General features: G+C 39.5%; 1 protein-coding gene across 1 annotated transcript; it reads right to left on the bottom strand.

The window, feature by feature from the left end:
* Positions 1 to 15494: 15494 nt before the first annotated feature.
* LOC127346067 (uncharacterized) lies at positions 15495 to 18071 on the bottom strand. The gene is made up of 8 exons (XM_051372599.2): positions 17825 to 18071; positions 17288 to 17439; positions 17020 to 17166; positions 16760 to 16909; positions 16478 to 16662; positions 16347 to 16397; positions 16150 to 16261; positions 15495 to 15880 (listed from the first exon to the last, which is right to left on the bottom strand). Exons 1-8 carry the CDS (start codon positions 17976 to 17978, stop codon positions 15878 to 15880), a joined length of 954 nt encoding a protein of 317 aa, XP_051228559.1. The 5' UTR covers positions 17979 to 18071; the 3' UTR covers positions 15495 to 15877.
* Positions 18072 to 19023: the final 952 nt, after the last annotated feature.

Here is a 19023-nt window from a genome sequence, read left to right as displayed (position 1 = left end):
ACGGCGACGGCGATGTGGTGCTCCCGCGGACGCGCTATAGGGATCAATCGACTTGCCGTGACCAGGTGAACCTTATGGCGGCGGCGCCGCTGGCTAATGGTCACCGGAGATCACTCCGGTGAGTGTCTCCGCGGCGGCGAACTACGGTGAGGTATCAAATTGGAGCTAGGATGCATGCTAGGCAATGAATAAGGGCTCAATCGACGCGCAAGCTCACCCTGATAATGTTGGTGTGATCGTCGAAGTCGATGATGGCTGGAGGCGAGCTTACCGTCGCGAATCCCGACGAACTGCCTCGGATGAAATCGACGGAATTCGCCTAGCTGAGATCACCCCGGGCCAATTCCTCTCGTGGGCGTAGCTTGTCGAGGACGGTGGTCACGGTGGTGTGCTCGGCTTGGCTCGGGAAGGCTTCAGTCGCCGGCGGTAATGGAGACTGGGGTGGCCAGGGTTTCGGCATGGGGCGAAATGGAGCAGAGGAAGAAGAAAGGGAGACTAGGGTTCGTCCAGGGGTCTTTATACTGCACGGGAGCACGCCTCGTCACACCATCGAGCAAGGAGGAGGCGCCAGCGCTGAGGCGAAGAGGAGCACGCCGTCGTGCTGTCCACCATGCGAGGAAGAGGATGAGGACGATCTCCTGGCGTGGATTTTTCCTCGAAGGGGTATGTTGGGCCGGGCTGGGCTGCACTGCAGGCTGCTGCTGGGCTGTCGAGGTGGGCTGGACCTTGGGCTCCTGTTGGGCTGCCACGGCCAGGTGAGCCAAGGTAAGGTTTTTCTCCTCTTTTCCTTTTTCTGTTTTATATTTCCTATTTGAATTTCATATTTGAATTCTATTTATTTTTGCAGATCTTTCATTTGTGAGTTTTATTAAGATCTGGTGCAATGATTATTACACCACTATTTCGTTTGAAACAATTATTTTGTATTGGATTATATTGCATATTGTTGGCTTATTCAAAATAGCAATTAAACATGAATTATGTTCTCACTTTGATTTCCCTTTTATTATGAATTCCCTTTAATTTAAAAAATGTAAGAGTTGATACTTTCTTCTCAAGGTATTTCTGAAGTTGTTGTTATATCTTAGTTCCTATTTGACTAATTAATCACTTGCATGTTATTTTATGTGAGCAATTTCTATTAAGGTTTTGTAGGTTTGTTGATAACCCATATTAAATTAACATTAGTGTTATGGTCTATTAACACTTTGAAATACCTAGAGTAGATATTACTCTCCTCAAGGTTGGGTCTTAATTAAATAGATAAGTGGTTGATAATTACACTTATGGTTTTAATTATAAGATGTATCACAATGGTTTTTCTCAGGTTTAATAATTGAAGCATAAGATTTTATTAATATGCCACACTAGGGTTCTAGTGATATTTACCTAATGGCCATTGATTTAATTCTCAATTATGGTCTAGGTTTATATGGTAATCACCATAGTGATACCATAACTAGGGTTGAGATATAATTTTAGTTTGTATGAATGAGGTGACCCATATTGCATTGGCTAAAGTTTAATCTCCCTATCTATGATAAGGTTACTTGCTTAATACCTTATGTGCTTCTCTAATTACTAAGAATTTGAGAATTGGTTTTATCTTCTACCAATTAACTTCTATTATTTTCCCCAACTTATCATTAAAGTAACTAGAATGATTATGGTTCTTTTTATAGTTAACTTTGGTTATATGGACTAATGATTTCTCACCATATAAAGTATGGAGTTTTACTCTGAAGTTTTCTTAGGTCCTTTAATTGAGGAATAAATGGATTATAGATGTGCTATAGTCCTACTTATGATCACCTAGTGATCCACAAGTTGGGATTGAGATATAAGTCTGGATTTGCTTACTAGTGATCCCCCTATGATTTCATGTGGTGAATAAGATCTACTAGTCATATAAGTGTTAGCATTTGGATTATTCTCCTATTTCTCCAAAGTATGGTCATGGATTAGGCTTGATCCACTTGTTCTTAATATCCTTATCTCAAGTTCTTAGGGTTTATGATCATTACTCAATTTATAATGATCAAGGTTTGGCTTCTAAGTTATCTCTCATTAAATAGGTTTCTCACTTCCATGATCAAGCATTGTCTTGATCAACTAGGGTATAATACTTCTAATTTACCTTCTTGAATGGGACTACTATGGTTGCCTCTAAAGTTTATATCCCAGGAGAATGTCTGAGATATTATGTTAAGGTTCTACTTAATCAATGATGATATAATCATCAAGTGTATGGATAGTTATCTCCCTCATATTCAATTGTTTCCTTAACTACTTAAGTGTAACACCATAGCTTGGGGCTTTCTTATAAAGGAATGGTTTATCCTAGAGTTTATGGTGTACTCACCATATCTCAATAGGTATCTAGTCTAAACTCCACTTGGCTATCTTGGTTGAATTAATCTCCTCCTTACTTTATCAATTCATGGATATGTTATTATTCCATGTGATACTAGGTTGTCTCACCACTCCAAGATGTAATGGTTAATCTCCTAATACTTTTAGTTCACAGGTTGTCCTTTATTCTTAATTAGGTAAAGCTAGGATTGATATGAATGGACTCTCTCATTTGGAAAGGACTTCAATGCTAACCTAAGATTATTCTCCAAAGATAATGATGTGGTCACCAATATCTATGGTTAACATAAATGGGTTCTCTCTCTAGGAAATGTCTTCAATAATATCCTAGGGTTTCTCTGAGATGATGATTTGAATACATGGATGTATATTCAAGGTTTATCATTGATCCTCTAATAAGTAACATAGAACTCTCACTTCTCTAGGTTTGATGTATATTAATATGTAGTAGAGAGGATTATATATTTCTAGAGTTTATCTCCTTGTCTTGCTTCCAAGAATGAAGTAAAATAAATACCATGAGATTCATGGTAGGATCATGGATTAGTTTAAGACATGGAGAAGATAAGTGGAGAATAGTTTCTTCAATTATTGTTACTTGATTTCCAATTACATGGATGTTCACATGTTATGGCTAGTAATATCATGTTGTGATATTTAATAAGATCAGGTAGTTGATCATTGAGTAAAGTGTTGTTGTGTTGATTATTAGTTCCATTTGATCTAACCCCTTAGATCAAATTATCTCTACCCAAAACAAAGTTTTAACAAAGTCACATTGAGGTTTATAGCGCTTGACTTGATGAGCTACTTCAATTCCACCAAGGTCAAGTGAAACTTCAGTTACTGTGACTGTTTTACTTTAAAGCGCGAAAATTCCCCAGATTTTCTATGCATGAATGCAATGCACACATCTGTTTCCTCTAATTTTGTAACCCCATTACCTGGGATATTACAGTCTCTACCCCTTAAACTAAACTTCGTCCTCGAAGTTTGATATCCCTCACGTTTCCGGAGTGTGGTTCTGACTTATACAGACTTAAACTTTTCTCGAACTCCATAGTGATCTCACTGGATATAATTGAATATATCTCTTGTCCAGATTCTTCCTGGAATCCATTAGTATCTGCCTCTGAACCATGGTTCTTACTTTGATTCATTGATTTCTTCCAATATCATTATCTTGTTTCCTTTCTCATTGAATATTCAATTATTGGGATTTCTTCTTATCCTAACAGTCTTAATTGAAGACTAATTGGATAACATTCTCCTATTTGATAAAATAGGTCTTTGTTTTCCCTTACTACCAAAACTGCAATAATGGTACTTAGTAAGGTATTTACCATGGAAATGGTTTTGATTGTTTATTTTCCTAAGAATGGATTAGACTCATTTAGTCCATCCAATCATGGTTTATAATTGATACCTATAACTATTTTGGGTTATTTAGGTTCCATGAAAGGAATCATTTTATTCGTCTTTAGTTTTGGTATAGTCAATATCCTTCGGTCTTTGGCCTTCTCAAGCTGTATTTGTTCTATGGTATTTTCTTCGTCCAACTTCTTTATGCTTGACTTACTTGAGCTTTCGTACTTCCGAGTAAATACTACTCACTTTCTCAAGTTATAGTCCACTTCTTATTTCCTCGAGGTATGAACCTCGGCTTATGGTCGGACATCCTTCTGAAAGTAGTGTTCAATAATCTTATGAAAATAAGATCGAACTTCCTCTCAGTTCAGACCTTCTTCTTCTATCTTGCTTTAAAGTATTGAGTCATTGTACATCCAACTCAATCTTTACTCTACCCCTTAGAGTTTTCTTATGGTCTTCACTCCTTTTCTTCCAACTATTGGACTTATGGTTAGAATATTGGTCTGGGTCTAGCTTATGGTTTGTACTCTTCTAAAAGTCTCATGAAGAATGTTTGTGGTGTATCCACTCAATTGTGGGTACCCAATGTGAATCCTTCGACTAAATGATTATAGGTAATTGTTTGGCTAACAAAATTTTATTTGTCCATAACTTCTTGGTACAAATAATCCAATGGTATACTACTTGATACCAATTGTGGCTATTTGTTATCTAAAAGGGTACTCTATTATAGGTTTTGATCAACTGGACGAGATATCCTCTACTTTATCTCGTAGTATTGATACTATACCAATTGTGGTCTTCTGATTTCAACTATGGTCTTCTTATATCTGCTATGGTTTCATATGTCATCTTCCTTTTTCGAGGGTTTATTGTTGCAAGAAAACCACTAGTTAACACTATGATTATAGTATTCGAAGTGATTTCCCATGCATTCCCTCTTCTATGTGGATTATGGATCTGCTTCAGCTTCACCATAATCACCAGATTTCTCACCTTCATGCTTCTTATGTACTAAAGTACTCCTCTGTTGAGGTAAAGCATGAGTTTTGATTGGTACTTCCTTCTGAATATTGTGGTTGCTTCCCACAACTTTGTTTCCTTTATTTGATGAACCTTCATCTTGTCTTCAGAATCTTTCAAATTCGTCACTTCCTCACACGAATACCATTACCCTCTAAATCTATAGCATCAAGTAAAGGCTTGATATTGCAACATGCATTTGCATACCAAAGTCAAACTTCATGTATGGATCTAGTCAAACAATGAAAATCCAATAAAATCCAAGAAGATTCAGCTTTGTGCTTATAATACACACCATCATAAGCCTGAATATAATAGTTGAGTAAGACATCTCTAAACATCAGGCTCTGATGTGTAGTATATAACACCACATAATATAGGTTTATATCATGATACTTAGTACGAATATATGGGGTTCTACTATTTGTCTCAACATTTACCTCAATTCCCAATTGCATTGAGATAAACTTGACACAAAGTGGTCTGGAATAGTGGAAGTTAACCTAGTTTTGTTTGGAAGTACTTACAAAGTATTATACCATATATAAGTGCTATTGAGGACTATTTTGTATGATACCACTAGTTCTAATATGGTTACTCTGAATACATATTTATTAGGATATAGTTCCTATACTTCTAAGCTTTTCTACCATAAGCATATGGTCATGATGTGCTTGGCACACTTCCCATATTTTTGGAACACAGTTCTTGCACTATTGTCTGGCTTCTTATTGTACTTCTTCTAAGTATTTAGATGCTCATCATCCATCACATAACGATTCTCAGGTGAATCCTATATGATTTCTATCTCTACCTTGTAAGTAGACATATTTTATTCCAATCACTCTTCCTTACCTCTCATGATTGACTCATCATGGTCTATACTACTTCATATAACTCATATTTATCACTTACTATCAATTGTTTCACATGTCTAGATAATTTTTACTTTCTCATTACTTATCTGGGTCTACATCTTTTATTAGGATATCTTAATTATCTTTATTACTTGATATAACTCCTATTACATTTTTGGATAACTCTTACTTAATCATAACATATGTTGGTACACATCTTCCAATAGGATAGCTTCCTTATGGTTGTATCCTCTCTTTGGACTACCATGTATTGTATACCAACTGTGATCTACTCATCTATTGTTTTAAGAACTTGATGGTATACTACATACTTAGAATTAGCTAGCTAACTTCACTTAGGACAGATAGGTAAGAAATGTTGACTCAAGTGTGTCAGGATTATTCTCAAGTGAATACCCATCTTAAGTCATAAAAAAAATATTTGGTTTACCTAGGACAACTTCCTATAGACACTACCAATCCTATAGGTCTCCTTTAAAGGGTTTTAATCCTAAGGTCAAAGCATTTGCTCTGATACCAACTGTGGTGACCCGGCATACCACTGCATGGTGTAGTATGCAAGTCTGATATAACACCAATGAAACACCGTTCCACTAGTATTATATCGCTCAGAGTGGTACAACAGAAACATATGCGGGTCCAAGGTATGTCTATAGAATTACAACATCGATTCTGTTACATAAGATCATCACAGCCTCCTACTTTACAATGAGGTAAAACTGCAAATAAACTCCAGAAGAACGACTCGTAGTCTAATCTTATCACGAACTCTATTTGTAGAGTATTTAACTAACTACAGAGGCTAAGAATAGACTCTAGCTAAGTAGGAGCTAGGTTTAGGAAGCTAGTTCCCTTCTATGGCTAAACTAGGTTTTCTCCTTGTTGGATGAGGTATCTGACTCTTCTGACAGGGTCCTGTCTCGTGAAGTAGTTGTTGACTCCTTGACCTTTGAGTTGTACTGTAGATCCTCCTTCGATGCCTCCATATCTAAGCAGGGGATTTAAGAGTGGGATGAGTACGAGCGTACTCAACAAGTTCATTATAGGAAAGAGGTGTTTAATGCACTAGCTACGATATTAGACCAGAAAGTCTAATACCAATGCAAGTTTTCATAAACATTTCTTCAAAAGATTGATTTTATTCAGAAGAACTATGTCCGTCAGCCTTCACCGGTTTACTAGAACTTCATGGAGCTCCTTTCCGGCCGCGTTCGTAGTTCCATATCCCGGAACAGGGAGTGACAGGTCACGGTTCTTTACACTCTGCAGAGGTGTGTTGCTTTACCCATAAGAGATCTTAACCTTGGTGCCAACCGGGTGATCTTCCCGTCCACACTTCCTATGGTGTGAGGCCCGGTATAAGGTCTAGCCAATCATGTTCCTCCGCTACCTCGAACACCCACCCTTTGTTGCATGCCCCGACCCTGGGTCCTCGCCGGTCCCATTATTCCCACTCACGGGTGGACCCCGACCACGACGACAGTTTGGGATCGAACCAAACTCCTTCGCCGGTAGCTGCAACCCATCATAGACCGCAATACCGTGGGGACTTAAGGCTTCCCCAGCCAACCGCTTGCACTTCGAGCGACAAGTGTCTACGGACTATGCCGTGGGGACTTAAGGCTTCCCCAGCCAACCGCTTGCCCTGACAGATACAAGTGTCTACGGTAAAGCGCATCCGTTGATGAACAAGAGGTGGAAACACTTTTGACTACTCCGTCCCACTCCGGATCTTATGGTTAACACGGGTATTACGGCACAAGAATCACTGGCGACATTTGTTGTTTAATCCTAGATGGATATAAGCCCGTGCAATGGAACCTCCACCATATCAACACAATCCATGGTTCCATTGCCCACCACATAGTCATATTCATAGTTATGAAAGTAGTGGTTTTGATTTTTATGCAATAGTGATAACCATAATACTTTGCAAGTAATTTGATAGAAATACTCAAATGACATGAGCAAGTGATGAACTTGCCTTTCTTGACTGCAAGATTATGCAGACAAGGTCTTCGATACGCATTAACTCCAAATTCTGAAATAGCATCATCGTCCGGTAAGGACGATGTTTGAAAGATTGGCAAGGATGCAATAATGCATAAGTATGAGATGCAATCGCTCTAAGCGTGGCCTAACCCCGAGGATTTAGGATCAGTGAGTGATAATGATTGGTTTAGGGTGTGTTGCACTTTTAGAGTGATTCACATACAAGGTTCTTATTCAGGTGTGATTACTTGGTATTATAAACAGGTAGATAATAAGGCATAGTAATTAATTGAGCACATAAAGAATGATAATTGGCATAATGTTAACAAGTAAAGAACAGTGGTCAGTTTTAGTACTATATGGCATGGTTAATGATTAATTATCATATACTTTAAAAGAATAACTTTTGAAGAACATGTTCTTAACAAAGAACAAGTATGATAATTAGGTTGGTGGGTTCTATGGTTAATTATGGTTCCGATTGGCTTTGGAGTAGATATTTGATGGATCCTAACAAGGTTGGGATTCGTCAATACCAGGTGGAGTTATGCCTAGGCATCCTAAGCAATTAATTACACGTGGGTGCTATCAAGATTGGTTTATTTTGCTAGTGATAGCTGGCTAGGGTTTATAGGTCCTTATAAGCAGGGTTGATGATGATCCCTTATTTTCTTCAAAAGAATAACTTTTGAAGAACATACTTCTTAGGTAATAAGAAGTATATCAATTTGGGTTGAGGTGGTTTAGGTTTTACTATTGGTTCTATTAAGCAAAGAATAATTGGCTCCTAAATAGGATGATTGATAAATATCCAATATTAGTAGGGTTTAGTGGAATATGGTTAGGTAATGATAAATATTGAGCCTATGTGCTATTGGTTTTCATCACAATGGTGTGATGCTAAGCATGGTTAATTAAAATTGATATCTCTAAGGATAGGAGTTAGGGTTTGCATTTGGTTGCCCTTATTTGATCATTTAGGTCTGAAGAGGATGAACACATGGAATACTCATATATTAGTGATAGGTCTTCTACATTTTATGTGTCCAAGACAAGTATTTAGTTGCTACTATAGTTCCCTGATTTGTAATAAGGTACAATGATCACATGCTCTAACCTAGGGTTTAGGTTAGGAGCAATTTAGGGTTCACATGTAATCGTTGAACTAGGGTTCCTAGTTGAATTAGGGTTTTAGGGTTCCACATGAAATGATAAGGTTGTAACATCATTTCATAATGAATTAGGGTTTGCTATTTACCCTATGGTTCCATGATTAATAACTTCATGGTAAAGTTCAAGTTATTAGTAACTTGAAAATAAAAATAATATTGAAATAGGTATTTTATTCTTTTTAAACAATTAATAATTAGGTAATTATTAATCAGGGTTTAAATCTCTCTAATAAAGATTTAACAAATAATAAATAAAGAAAATAAGGTTTCATGTTTTTTCTTTATTTATTTATTGGTTTTTATTTAATTTGGATAGTTTTCCTAATTTCTGAATTTTAAGTGTATTATGATTTTAAAATAAAAAGCTTAAATAACAAGTATTGAATAATTGAATTTTTATTAAGAATAAAAATTTTATTTTATATTTTTATTGGATAGAGTTTACTTTTCTAAGAATTTTGATATCTTATTTATATTTTTCTGAGGTATAAATAATTTTCTAAATTATTTCAAAGTTGCAGATCTTTTCTGGATTCAAAATAAAAAAATAATTGCTAAAGCTACCCGGCCAGGATACACCTGATCCATGATCGGTGGGGTCCTAGCCACGTCACACCGGTCATTGACCGGGGTCAAAATCGATGACCAGGCGCTGGAGCTCACTGCCGGTGATCCAGTCGTCGACGGCGACGGCGATGTGGTGCTCCCGCAGACGCGCTATAGGGATCAATCGACTTGCCGTGACCAGGTGAACCTTATGGCGGCGGCGCCGCTGGCTAATGGTCACCGGAGATCACTCCGGTGAGTGTCTCCGCGGCGGCGAACTACGGTGAGGTATCAAATTGGAGCTAGGATGCATGCTAGGCAATGAATAAGGGCTCAATCGACGCGCAAGCTCACCCTGATAATGTTGGTGTGATCGTCGAAGTCGATGATGGCTGGAGGCGAGCTTACCGTCGCGAATCCCGGCGAACTGCCTCGGATGAAATCGACGGAATTCGCCTAGCTGAGATCACCCCGGGCCAATTCCTCTCGTGGGCGTAGCTTGTCGAGGACGGTGGTCACGGTGGTGTGCTCGGCTTGGCTCGGGAAGGCTTCAGTCGCCGGCGGTAATGGAGACTGGGGTGGCCAGGGTTTCGGCATGGGGCGAAATGGAGCAGAGGAAGAAGAAAGGGAGACTAGGGTTCGTCCAGGGGTCTTTATACTGCACGGGAGCACGCCTCGTCACACCATCGAGCAAGGAGGAGGCGCCAGCGCTGAGGCGAAGAGGAGCACGCCGTCGTGCTGTCCACCATGCGAGGAAGAGGATGAGGACGATCTCCTGGCGTGGATTTTTCCTCGAAGGGGTATGTTGGGCGGGCCGGGCTGCACCTGCAGCCGCTCTTGAGGCTGTCGAGGTGGGCTGGACCTTGGGCTCCTGTTGGGCTGCCACGGCCAGGTGAGCCAAGGTAAGGTTTTTCTCCTCTTTTCCTTTTTCTGTTTTCATTTTCTGTTTTATATTTCCTATTTGAATTTCATATTTGAATTCTGTTTATTTTTGCAGATCTTTCATTTGTGAGTTTTATTAAGATCTGGTGCAATGATTATTACACCACTATTTCGTTTGAAACAATTATTTTGTATTGGATTATATTGCATATTGTTGGCTTATTCAAAATAGCAATTAAACATGAATTATGTTCTCACTTTGATTTCCCTTTTATTATGAATTCCCTTTAATTTAAAAAATGTAAGAGTTGATACTTTCTTCTCAAGGTATTTCTGAAGTTGTTGTTATATCTTAGTTCCTATTTGACTAATTAATCACTTGCATGTTATTTTATGTGAGCAATTTCTATTAAGGTTTTGTAGGTTTGTTGATAACCCATATTAAATTAACATTAGTGTTATGGTCTATTAACACTTTGAAATACCTAGAGTAGATATTACTCTCCTCAAGGTTGGGTCTTAATTAAATAGATAAGTGGTTGATAATTACACTTATGGTTTTAATTATAAGATGTATCACAATGGTTTTTCTCAGGTTTAATAATTGAAGCATAAGATTTTATTAATATGCCACACTAGGGTTCTAGTGATATTTACCTAATGGCCATTGATTTAATTCTCAATTATGGTATAGGTTTATATGGTAATCACCATAGTGATACCATAACTAGGGTTGAGATATAATTTTAGTTTGTATGAATGAGGTGACCCATATTGCATTGGCTAAAGTTTAATCTCCCTATCTATGATAAGGTTACTTGCTTAATACCTTATGTGCTTCTCTAATTACTAAGAATTTGAGAATTGGTTTTATCTTCTACCAATTAACTTCTATTATTTTCCCCAACTTATCATTAAAGTAACTAGAATGATTATGGTTCTTTTTATAGTTAACTTTGGTTATATGGACTAATGATTTCTCACCATATAAAGTATGGAGTTTTACTCTGAAGTTTTCTTAGGTCCTTTAATTGAGGAATAAATGGATTATAGATGTGCTATAGTCCTACTTATGATCACCTAGTGATCCACAAGTTGGGATTGAGATATAAGTCTGGATTTGCTTACTAGTGATCCCCCTATGATTTCATGTGGTGAATAAGATCTACTAGTCATATAAGTGTTAGCATTTGGATTATTCTCCTATTTCTCCAAAGTATGGTCATGGATTAGGCTTGATCCACTTGTTCTTAATATCCTTATCTCAAGTTCTTAGGGTTTATGATCATTACTCAATTTATAATGATCAAGGTTTGGCTTCTAAGTTATCTCTCATTAAATAGGTTTCTCACTTCCATGATCAAGCATTGTCTTGATCAACTAGGGTATAATACTTCTAATTTACCTTCTTGAATGGGACTACTATGGTTGCCTCTAAAGTTTATATCCCAGGAGAATGTCTGAGATATTATGTTAAGGTTCTACTTAATCAATGATGATATAATCATCAAGTGTATGGATAGTTATCTCCCTCATATTCAATTGTTTCCTTAACTACTTAAGTGTAACACCATAGCTTGGGGCTTTCTTATAAAGGAATAGTTTATCCTAGAGTTTATGGTGTACTCACCATATCTCAATAGGTATCTAGTCTAAACTCCACTTGGCTATCTTGGTTGAATTAATCTCCTCCTTACTTTATCAATTCATGGATATGTTATTATTCCATGTGATACTAGGTTGTCTCACCACTCCAAGATGTAATGGTTAATCTCCTAATACTTTTAGTTCACAGGTTGTCCTTTATTCTTAATTAGGTAAAGCTAGGATTGATATGAATGGACTCTCTCATTTGGAAAGGACTTCAATGCTAACCTAAGATTATTCTCCAAAGATAATGATGTGGTCACCAATATCTATGGTTAACATAAATGGGTTCTCTCTCTAGGAAATGTCTTCAATAATATCCTAGGGTTTCTCTGAGATGATGATTTGAATACATGGATGTATATTCAAGGTTTAGTTCAAGGTTTATCATTGATCCTCTAATAAGTAACATAGAACTCTCACTTCTCTAGGTTTGATGTATATTAATATGTAGTAGAGAGGATTATATATTTCTAGAGTTTATCTCCTTGTCTTGCTTCCAAGAATGAAGTAAAATAAATACCATGAGATTCATGGTAGGATCATGGATTAGTTTAAGACATGGAGAAGATAAGTGGAGAATAGTTTCTTCAATTATTGTTACTTGATTTCCAATTACATGGATGTTCACATGTTATGGCTAGTAATATCATGTTGTGATATTTAATAAGATCAGGTAGTTGATCATTGAGTAAAGTGTTGTTGTGTTGATTATTAGTTCCATTTGATCTAACCCCTTAGATCAAATTATCTCTACCCAAAACAAAGTTTTAACAAAGTCACATTGAGGTTTATAGCGCTTGACTTGATGAGCTACTTCAATTCCACCAAGGTCAAGTGAAACTTCAGTTACTGTGACTGTTTTACTTTAAAGCGCGAAAATTCCCCAGATTTTCTATGCATGAATGCAATGCACACATCTGTTTCCTCTAATTTTGTAACCCCATTACCTGGGATATTACACATTGGGATTGAGATCTTATTGGTGGGAATCCCTCATGGGAGTTCATCGAGTCGCCCAATAGTTGATTTCAGAATATGGAAATATGGTCCCAATTGAAAGGACATGGAGCATCCATGTGTGGTTTTGATAATTGATGATAATCCCTATGAACTAATGGTTGTATTGATAATCTATTTTAGGCCGTGTCCATAGCAATATGTTGGTCTCAGGGTTGCAAGATGGAGAAGATCGAGTACAATGAAGAATATGGATGAAGACGGTGTCAAAGAGAGATGAAGACAACGTAGAAGATGGATGTAGACGATGGCGTGCGTAGAAGATGGATGAAGACGGTGGCGTGTATGTTGGAAGAAAATGGTGACATGTACAATGATGAAGAGAGTGAAGACGGAGCTTGCCCAGGGGCGGACCCATGTTGTTCTTAGGGGTGTCACAGGACACCGGGTGCTAAGAGCATCTCCAACATGCGCTCTAAATTTGGCGCTTTAAAAATCACTTTACAGCGCGCTCTATCTATGTTTTGTGTGTGAGGCCATATTCACCTCCAACAGAAGCTCTAAACCTTGGAGCTGTAATATTTCTGCGCGCGACGGATACAGCGCGCTCTTTCCGGCGCGGTAGATATAGTGCACGACATAGCGCTTTTGCCTCAAGCTGTATTTTACAGCGCGGGATAGAGCGCTTGTTGGAGCATAATTTTGCGCCCACGTGCTAAACCAGCGATTTTTTTGGATACAGCACGGGATAGAGCGCCTGTTGGAGATGCTCTAAGTAATTTTCTTTGCTATGCTTCATAGATAATACTCTGTGACACCCCTAACTTAATCAAGAATTCTGTGTGAAATAGATTGAGGACACTGGGACGTTTTTCCTCTAGGTTCGCCCCTGAGCTTGCCGACTCGAGTGGAACACGCAAGGACAAGGTTTGTCTCTGATATGATAGTGGGTCGCATCATCGAAGAGAGCTCAAACCTTGCATGCATTGCATCGTGTTTCTTGGTTGTTATTGGTTCTTATCCATGAGATGTTTTAGAGCTTGTGTTCATTCTCATGATAAGCTCTGACTCATCGAAAACGGATTCCGGATGCATCGCATGTTGCATGTTCGAGTTGGATGATTTTCCCGGTTTACCATATTGAGAGGTTACACCTATATTTTCATAGGAAAATCATCATTCACTCTTTTGCATGTTTTTACCATGTGTAGAGATAGCTCTCGTCGCCCTCTTTCTAGCAAAATTGGTTTCACCTAATTTGAATTTTCCTAACTGAAGTTATGGATTTAATAGTTGCATCATATTTGAAAACGACAAGCCCAATACCGTAAAGGCTATGCGAGCCCTTGGATCTGAACCGGTACTGGGCCCAGAACTACCGGCCGACCCACCTTCTCCCTCCTCCAGCCGGGGGGTGTTGTACGCCGACCTAGTCGGCGCGGACCAGGCGCCGCACACCCCCCAGGCGGGTTGTTGGGCCGGCCCAACATTCTCACTTCTTATTTTTTTGCTTTTTCGTTTTTTTCTTTTTCGTTTCTTTTTGTTTTGTTTTGTGTTGTTTGTTTTCTTTTTTAATTTTTTTTTCAATCTGAATATTTATTAAAATATAAAAAATCAAATTAAAACAAAATCACTTTTTAAAAATCTGAACATTTTTTCAGATTTGAATTTTTTAAAATTTGAACAAAAATGTATTTTTTTCTATGAACAATTTCCGAATTTGAACAAATTTTATATTTGAACAATTTTTTAATCTGAACGATTTTCATATTTAGAACAATTTTCAAATTTGAACAAATTTCATATTTGAACGGTTTTCAAATTTGAACACGATTTTTAAATTTAAACATTTTTTAATTTAAACATTTTCTTAATTTGAACAATTTTAAAAAATTTAAATTTTCGAATCTGAAAAAATATAAATAAATTCGAAAACAGAAAAAAGAAAGGAAAACAGAAAAAAAACCAGAAAATAAAGAAAAGGAAAAAACGAACTGCTACAGCTAAACAGCCACAAATGGGCCTGGCCCATACCCGACCAGGGGGCGTGCGGTGGCCGGTAGCCACCGACCTGATCGGTGTATAGGTTTTGCCGGTAGCCACCGACCTGGTCGGTGTATAGGTTTTGCCCCTCCAGCCCAAGCCTCCACCTGCCTGCAGCAAGCCGCCTCCCACGCTTGGGCCGCCGCCTAGAGTTCGCCCGGCCCACCACCGCGCCAGCTTGCCTAGCCCAGCTACCGCCGCTGCGCCTCGCTTGCGCCATGCTCGCGCCAGATCTGGTCGCCGGAACAGCCATGTCTGTGTACCGTGAAGGTTGATCATTACCATCGTGAAAGCCTTCATACGTACATGGACAAAATGACTAGTGGGCTGTCATGGAATTGGCCTATTGTCGGTCTCCTCGGTCGCTTCACTTAGCTGTGTGAGTTCAAACCGAATTAGCCAATCTAATTTCAGTTATCCAGAGTTCCAGACCAAGCTTAGCACCGATATTCAGTTTCGGTTTATTAGGCTCCGGTCCCAGTTGTTCCAGTTCGGAAGATCGGTCCTCGGTTAAAATGCCCACCCCTAGACGCAAGAGCCTGGAAGCAACAGATCTGAAATTGCTAGCATATATGCTAGCAAATCAAGTAGCTAAGTGGATGATATGTTAGTCTTATATTTTCTTTTATTATGAGGATAAAAGGGGTCCATGGACTAATTTCACACCATCATTCTTACTTCATTGGCAATAGCTACTCCTGCTTAATTAGCAAATACAAACATATAGCTGTCAAGTAAAACACTCTGCTGTTCATCAATGACCCAGTAAGTAACACAGCAGAATATGCCAAATACACTCCGGCATGGTATATGAAAATAGCAGATTTGATACGCTTCTCCAGGTCCCTTGACTTAAGTTGATCAAGGCTCATAACAGGAAAACCAGGTGTCAGCCAAAGAGAAATCAGTGACAGGGGCGACTTAACCATCCTTCCTTCCTAATTCGTTGTTCCTTTCAAGTACATTATCTTCAGTTCTGCAGCAATGCCGTTACTGCATCCAAAGCATGAAATCGTGTATCAAAAAAAAAGCAGAAGCAGAAGGCTAACAATAATAGGAAAAGAGTGCTGCACAATATTAAATCCCTTTTCCTAGTTCTAGATTGACAGATAATTAAGTTAGTTCTAGGTCGTAGACCATTAAATTTGTCGGTTCACAGCAATTAGCCAACAAAAAAGGAATGCTTGTTACTTTAAACTTCCTCATAAGCATCAAAAGGAATTATCTCTTCTCAGACAGTGGATTCTTTTCTAAAGATATACCTTATCAGATCTCTTCCTCTTTCCATTCCCAAGGTTGTTCTTTCCACCACGATCATTTGTATTCTTTTGCTTTTCATTTGCATTGGGTTTCAACTCCACCACAGTGCTGTCCCTGATGACAGTAAAGCACAACAAGGTAACACTTCTCCCCAGCAATATGCATTCAACAAGAAAAAACAAACAAAATTTCAATATACCTTGTAGGCTTCTCTGATTTGTCAGCTTTGAATCCCCCAACAGTGTTATCCCTGGTAACAGTAAAGCACAATGAATAGACATTCCCCAAAAAAATATGTGTGCAATAACAGAAACAAGAAAACAAATATACCTTATAAGCGAACTGGCATGCTCATCTACAGTACAAGAAATTTCACGAGCAAAGTGATTTTCAAGTTTCTCCAAAAGTGGAACAGTAGCCTCTCGGATAAATCCACACTCTAATTCGTCTACACTGATGTTGGTGTTCCCTCGATTCATCAGGTTACGCACAGAGATAGTCTCCTTCACCAAACCCTTCAATCCAACCATTGTTGCGACAAAATTAGTAAAGCTCACGAGATATAAATAACCGAGTTGCAATTTGTTCTGGTAGAGGCATGGGCATACATACCAGAAGGGCAGCAGCAATGGAATCAGGTTCAGACCCTTGGTAGTGCGTGAGACGCAGGGCACTCTGCCTGATATAGCTCGAAAAGACAGAAATGGTTTCAAAATGATCTCCTCGCAAGTCAGACATCAACCTGGCCTCCTCCGCCATACACTTGAACAAGAGTTTTTCAAATGGTGCAAACAAGTTTATAAGCATCAAAAACTAAAATGAATAAATCAAGTAGAATACTGGTTGATCTGATTTGTTAGGAAGGCATATACCATCAATCCAGAAGCTGCAGCAACAGATTTAACCTCTGAGTTCAAAACATGGATTGCTCGCTTCTTGATACTGTCGCTCAAGGTTATGTCTTCAGCGCTGAGATCTTTTTCATGAATCATGCGATACCTGCCCTCCTCCTTGAGACACTTGACACCATTGTTTTGCAGCGATAAAAAGAAGTTAATTAGCAACACAATCGATCAAATAAGGTAAGCCAGGGCACCAGTATTTCTTACAACATATATATATGCAGGAGGAAGAACTTACGTGACGGGCAGCTGCACTCATGTTGAAAAGAGAACCAGCATTGCGTTTGAAATACTCGTTCAGATATTTCATAAAAACGGGCCACTCAACAGTAGTATCTGCCACCTCGTAGATCACCAGCCTGCTCCATCCCCATGCTCTATCCATGAGATCTTCAAATGGTAGAAGTATACAGTCAGAGATAGATTAGTACCGAACTCAACAATTTATGAAACTTCTATAGAACAAGAAGCATCAACTCACAAATTAAACGAATCGAAAAACGAAGGGGGGCAAACTCTATGGCCAATAATAATTAAACAAATCTTTCATAGGAGCGCGAACTCTGCTTCTCCTCGCGAGCTACTATGTTACTTTGGCTTCATTTTGAAAGAAAAAAGGGGGGGGGGGGGGGGGGGGGCTGGGGGGTTTCGGCCCCCTATTTTTCAAAAGAAGGTTGGAATCTTTTCAGGAATACATGTCAATGTTGGCATAACTTTATAAATATGATAACAAAACAGAATCTCAGCACCGGAGAATAAACAGAAATCCTCATACCTGGGTACAGAACGATTTCCATTGGCGGTGGTGTCTTGTATTTCCCCATGGTAATTTCCATGTACTCGATCCAAGCCAGCATATTTTTCCGCTCCTCAAGCTTAAGCCACTCGTCTTCATCGAGAACACCAGCACGATTAGATTGGCTCCCCATCGACAATGTACTGTTTAGGGATCTAGGTTCTTTTAGGGTTTTCAAGATGGGATCGGATCCGGGAAGAGGAAAGCGCAACGCGGTTTCTCGAAGTTAGGGCCGGCGACGCATTTTAATGTCCGCGAGGGTCCGTTTGCGTCGCGTTGCGGATGCAAAAATGATGTTTTTTTCCGCGCGTCCGTTTGCGTCTGGGTCTGCTCCAGCGGGGCGACGTATTCTATTTAAACATAGTTTCAAATATAACATTTTGAAACATGATTTTACACAAACTAACACATAGTTTGGAACATGGTTTACACAAACTAACACATAGTTTGAACCATGGTTGACACAAATATAAAAATTTAAAAAAAAAGAAGCCAGTTATGTTGATTTCCGTATGTTCGCTGCCAAGAAAGAACATTCGAGGGCACACCCAATCACCCAAACTGGAAAATCCAGCGGGAGGAGATGGTGCCCTTGTTGGTTTTACCGATGAGGCGAACATCCAGAAATATCGACTACTAGCTTCGTCCGGCCCGTAGCCAGATTCGCTGCAAAGGAAGAACACTCAACGTTCTAACTATCGGTGTTGGAGCCGGAGTCGTCGGTGTGGTAGTGCCTGCGGCAGGCTGCGTCGTCGAACACCTTGATGATCATCTCGCCGTCCCCCTCGTAGAGGAAGGTGAGCTGGTAGCCGGGCTCGAGGTCGAGGTCACGGGCGAACTTGTCCCACCCCGTGTGCAGGTACATCTTACCCTGCCCGTCGAAAAGGACCTCCACGGTCCAACGGCAGAAGTTGCAGCTGGCTCCCGTAGCTGCAACTGCGCCGGCTCGACGCCGTCGATGAACTCGGCGAACTTGTCCGGTAGCTGCTTGATGGCGAGTGGGTCGTCGTCGATGCGGAGGAGGAACTCGAAGCAGCGCTCCTCCTGCGAGGACGAGGAGGGCGCAGGCGACGGCGAGCGTGGGGCCGTAGCTGCTCCACCACGGCGGCCCCTGCCCCGGCCACGGGGGCGCCCAGGGCCGCGGCCTCGACCGCCTCGCCGGCCATGGACTTCCTCGC

Source organism: Lolium perenne, chromosome 3, assembly GCF_019359855.2.
Source record: "Lolium perenne isolate Kyuss_39 chromosome 3, Kyuss_2.0, whole genome shotgun sequence".
NCBI lineage: Eukaryota > Viridiplantae > Streptophyta > Magnoliopsida > Poales > Poaceae > Lolium > Lolium perenne.
Note: the sequence above shows the minus strand (reverse complement) of the source record. Positions and strands in the feature narration are given on the sequence as shown.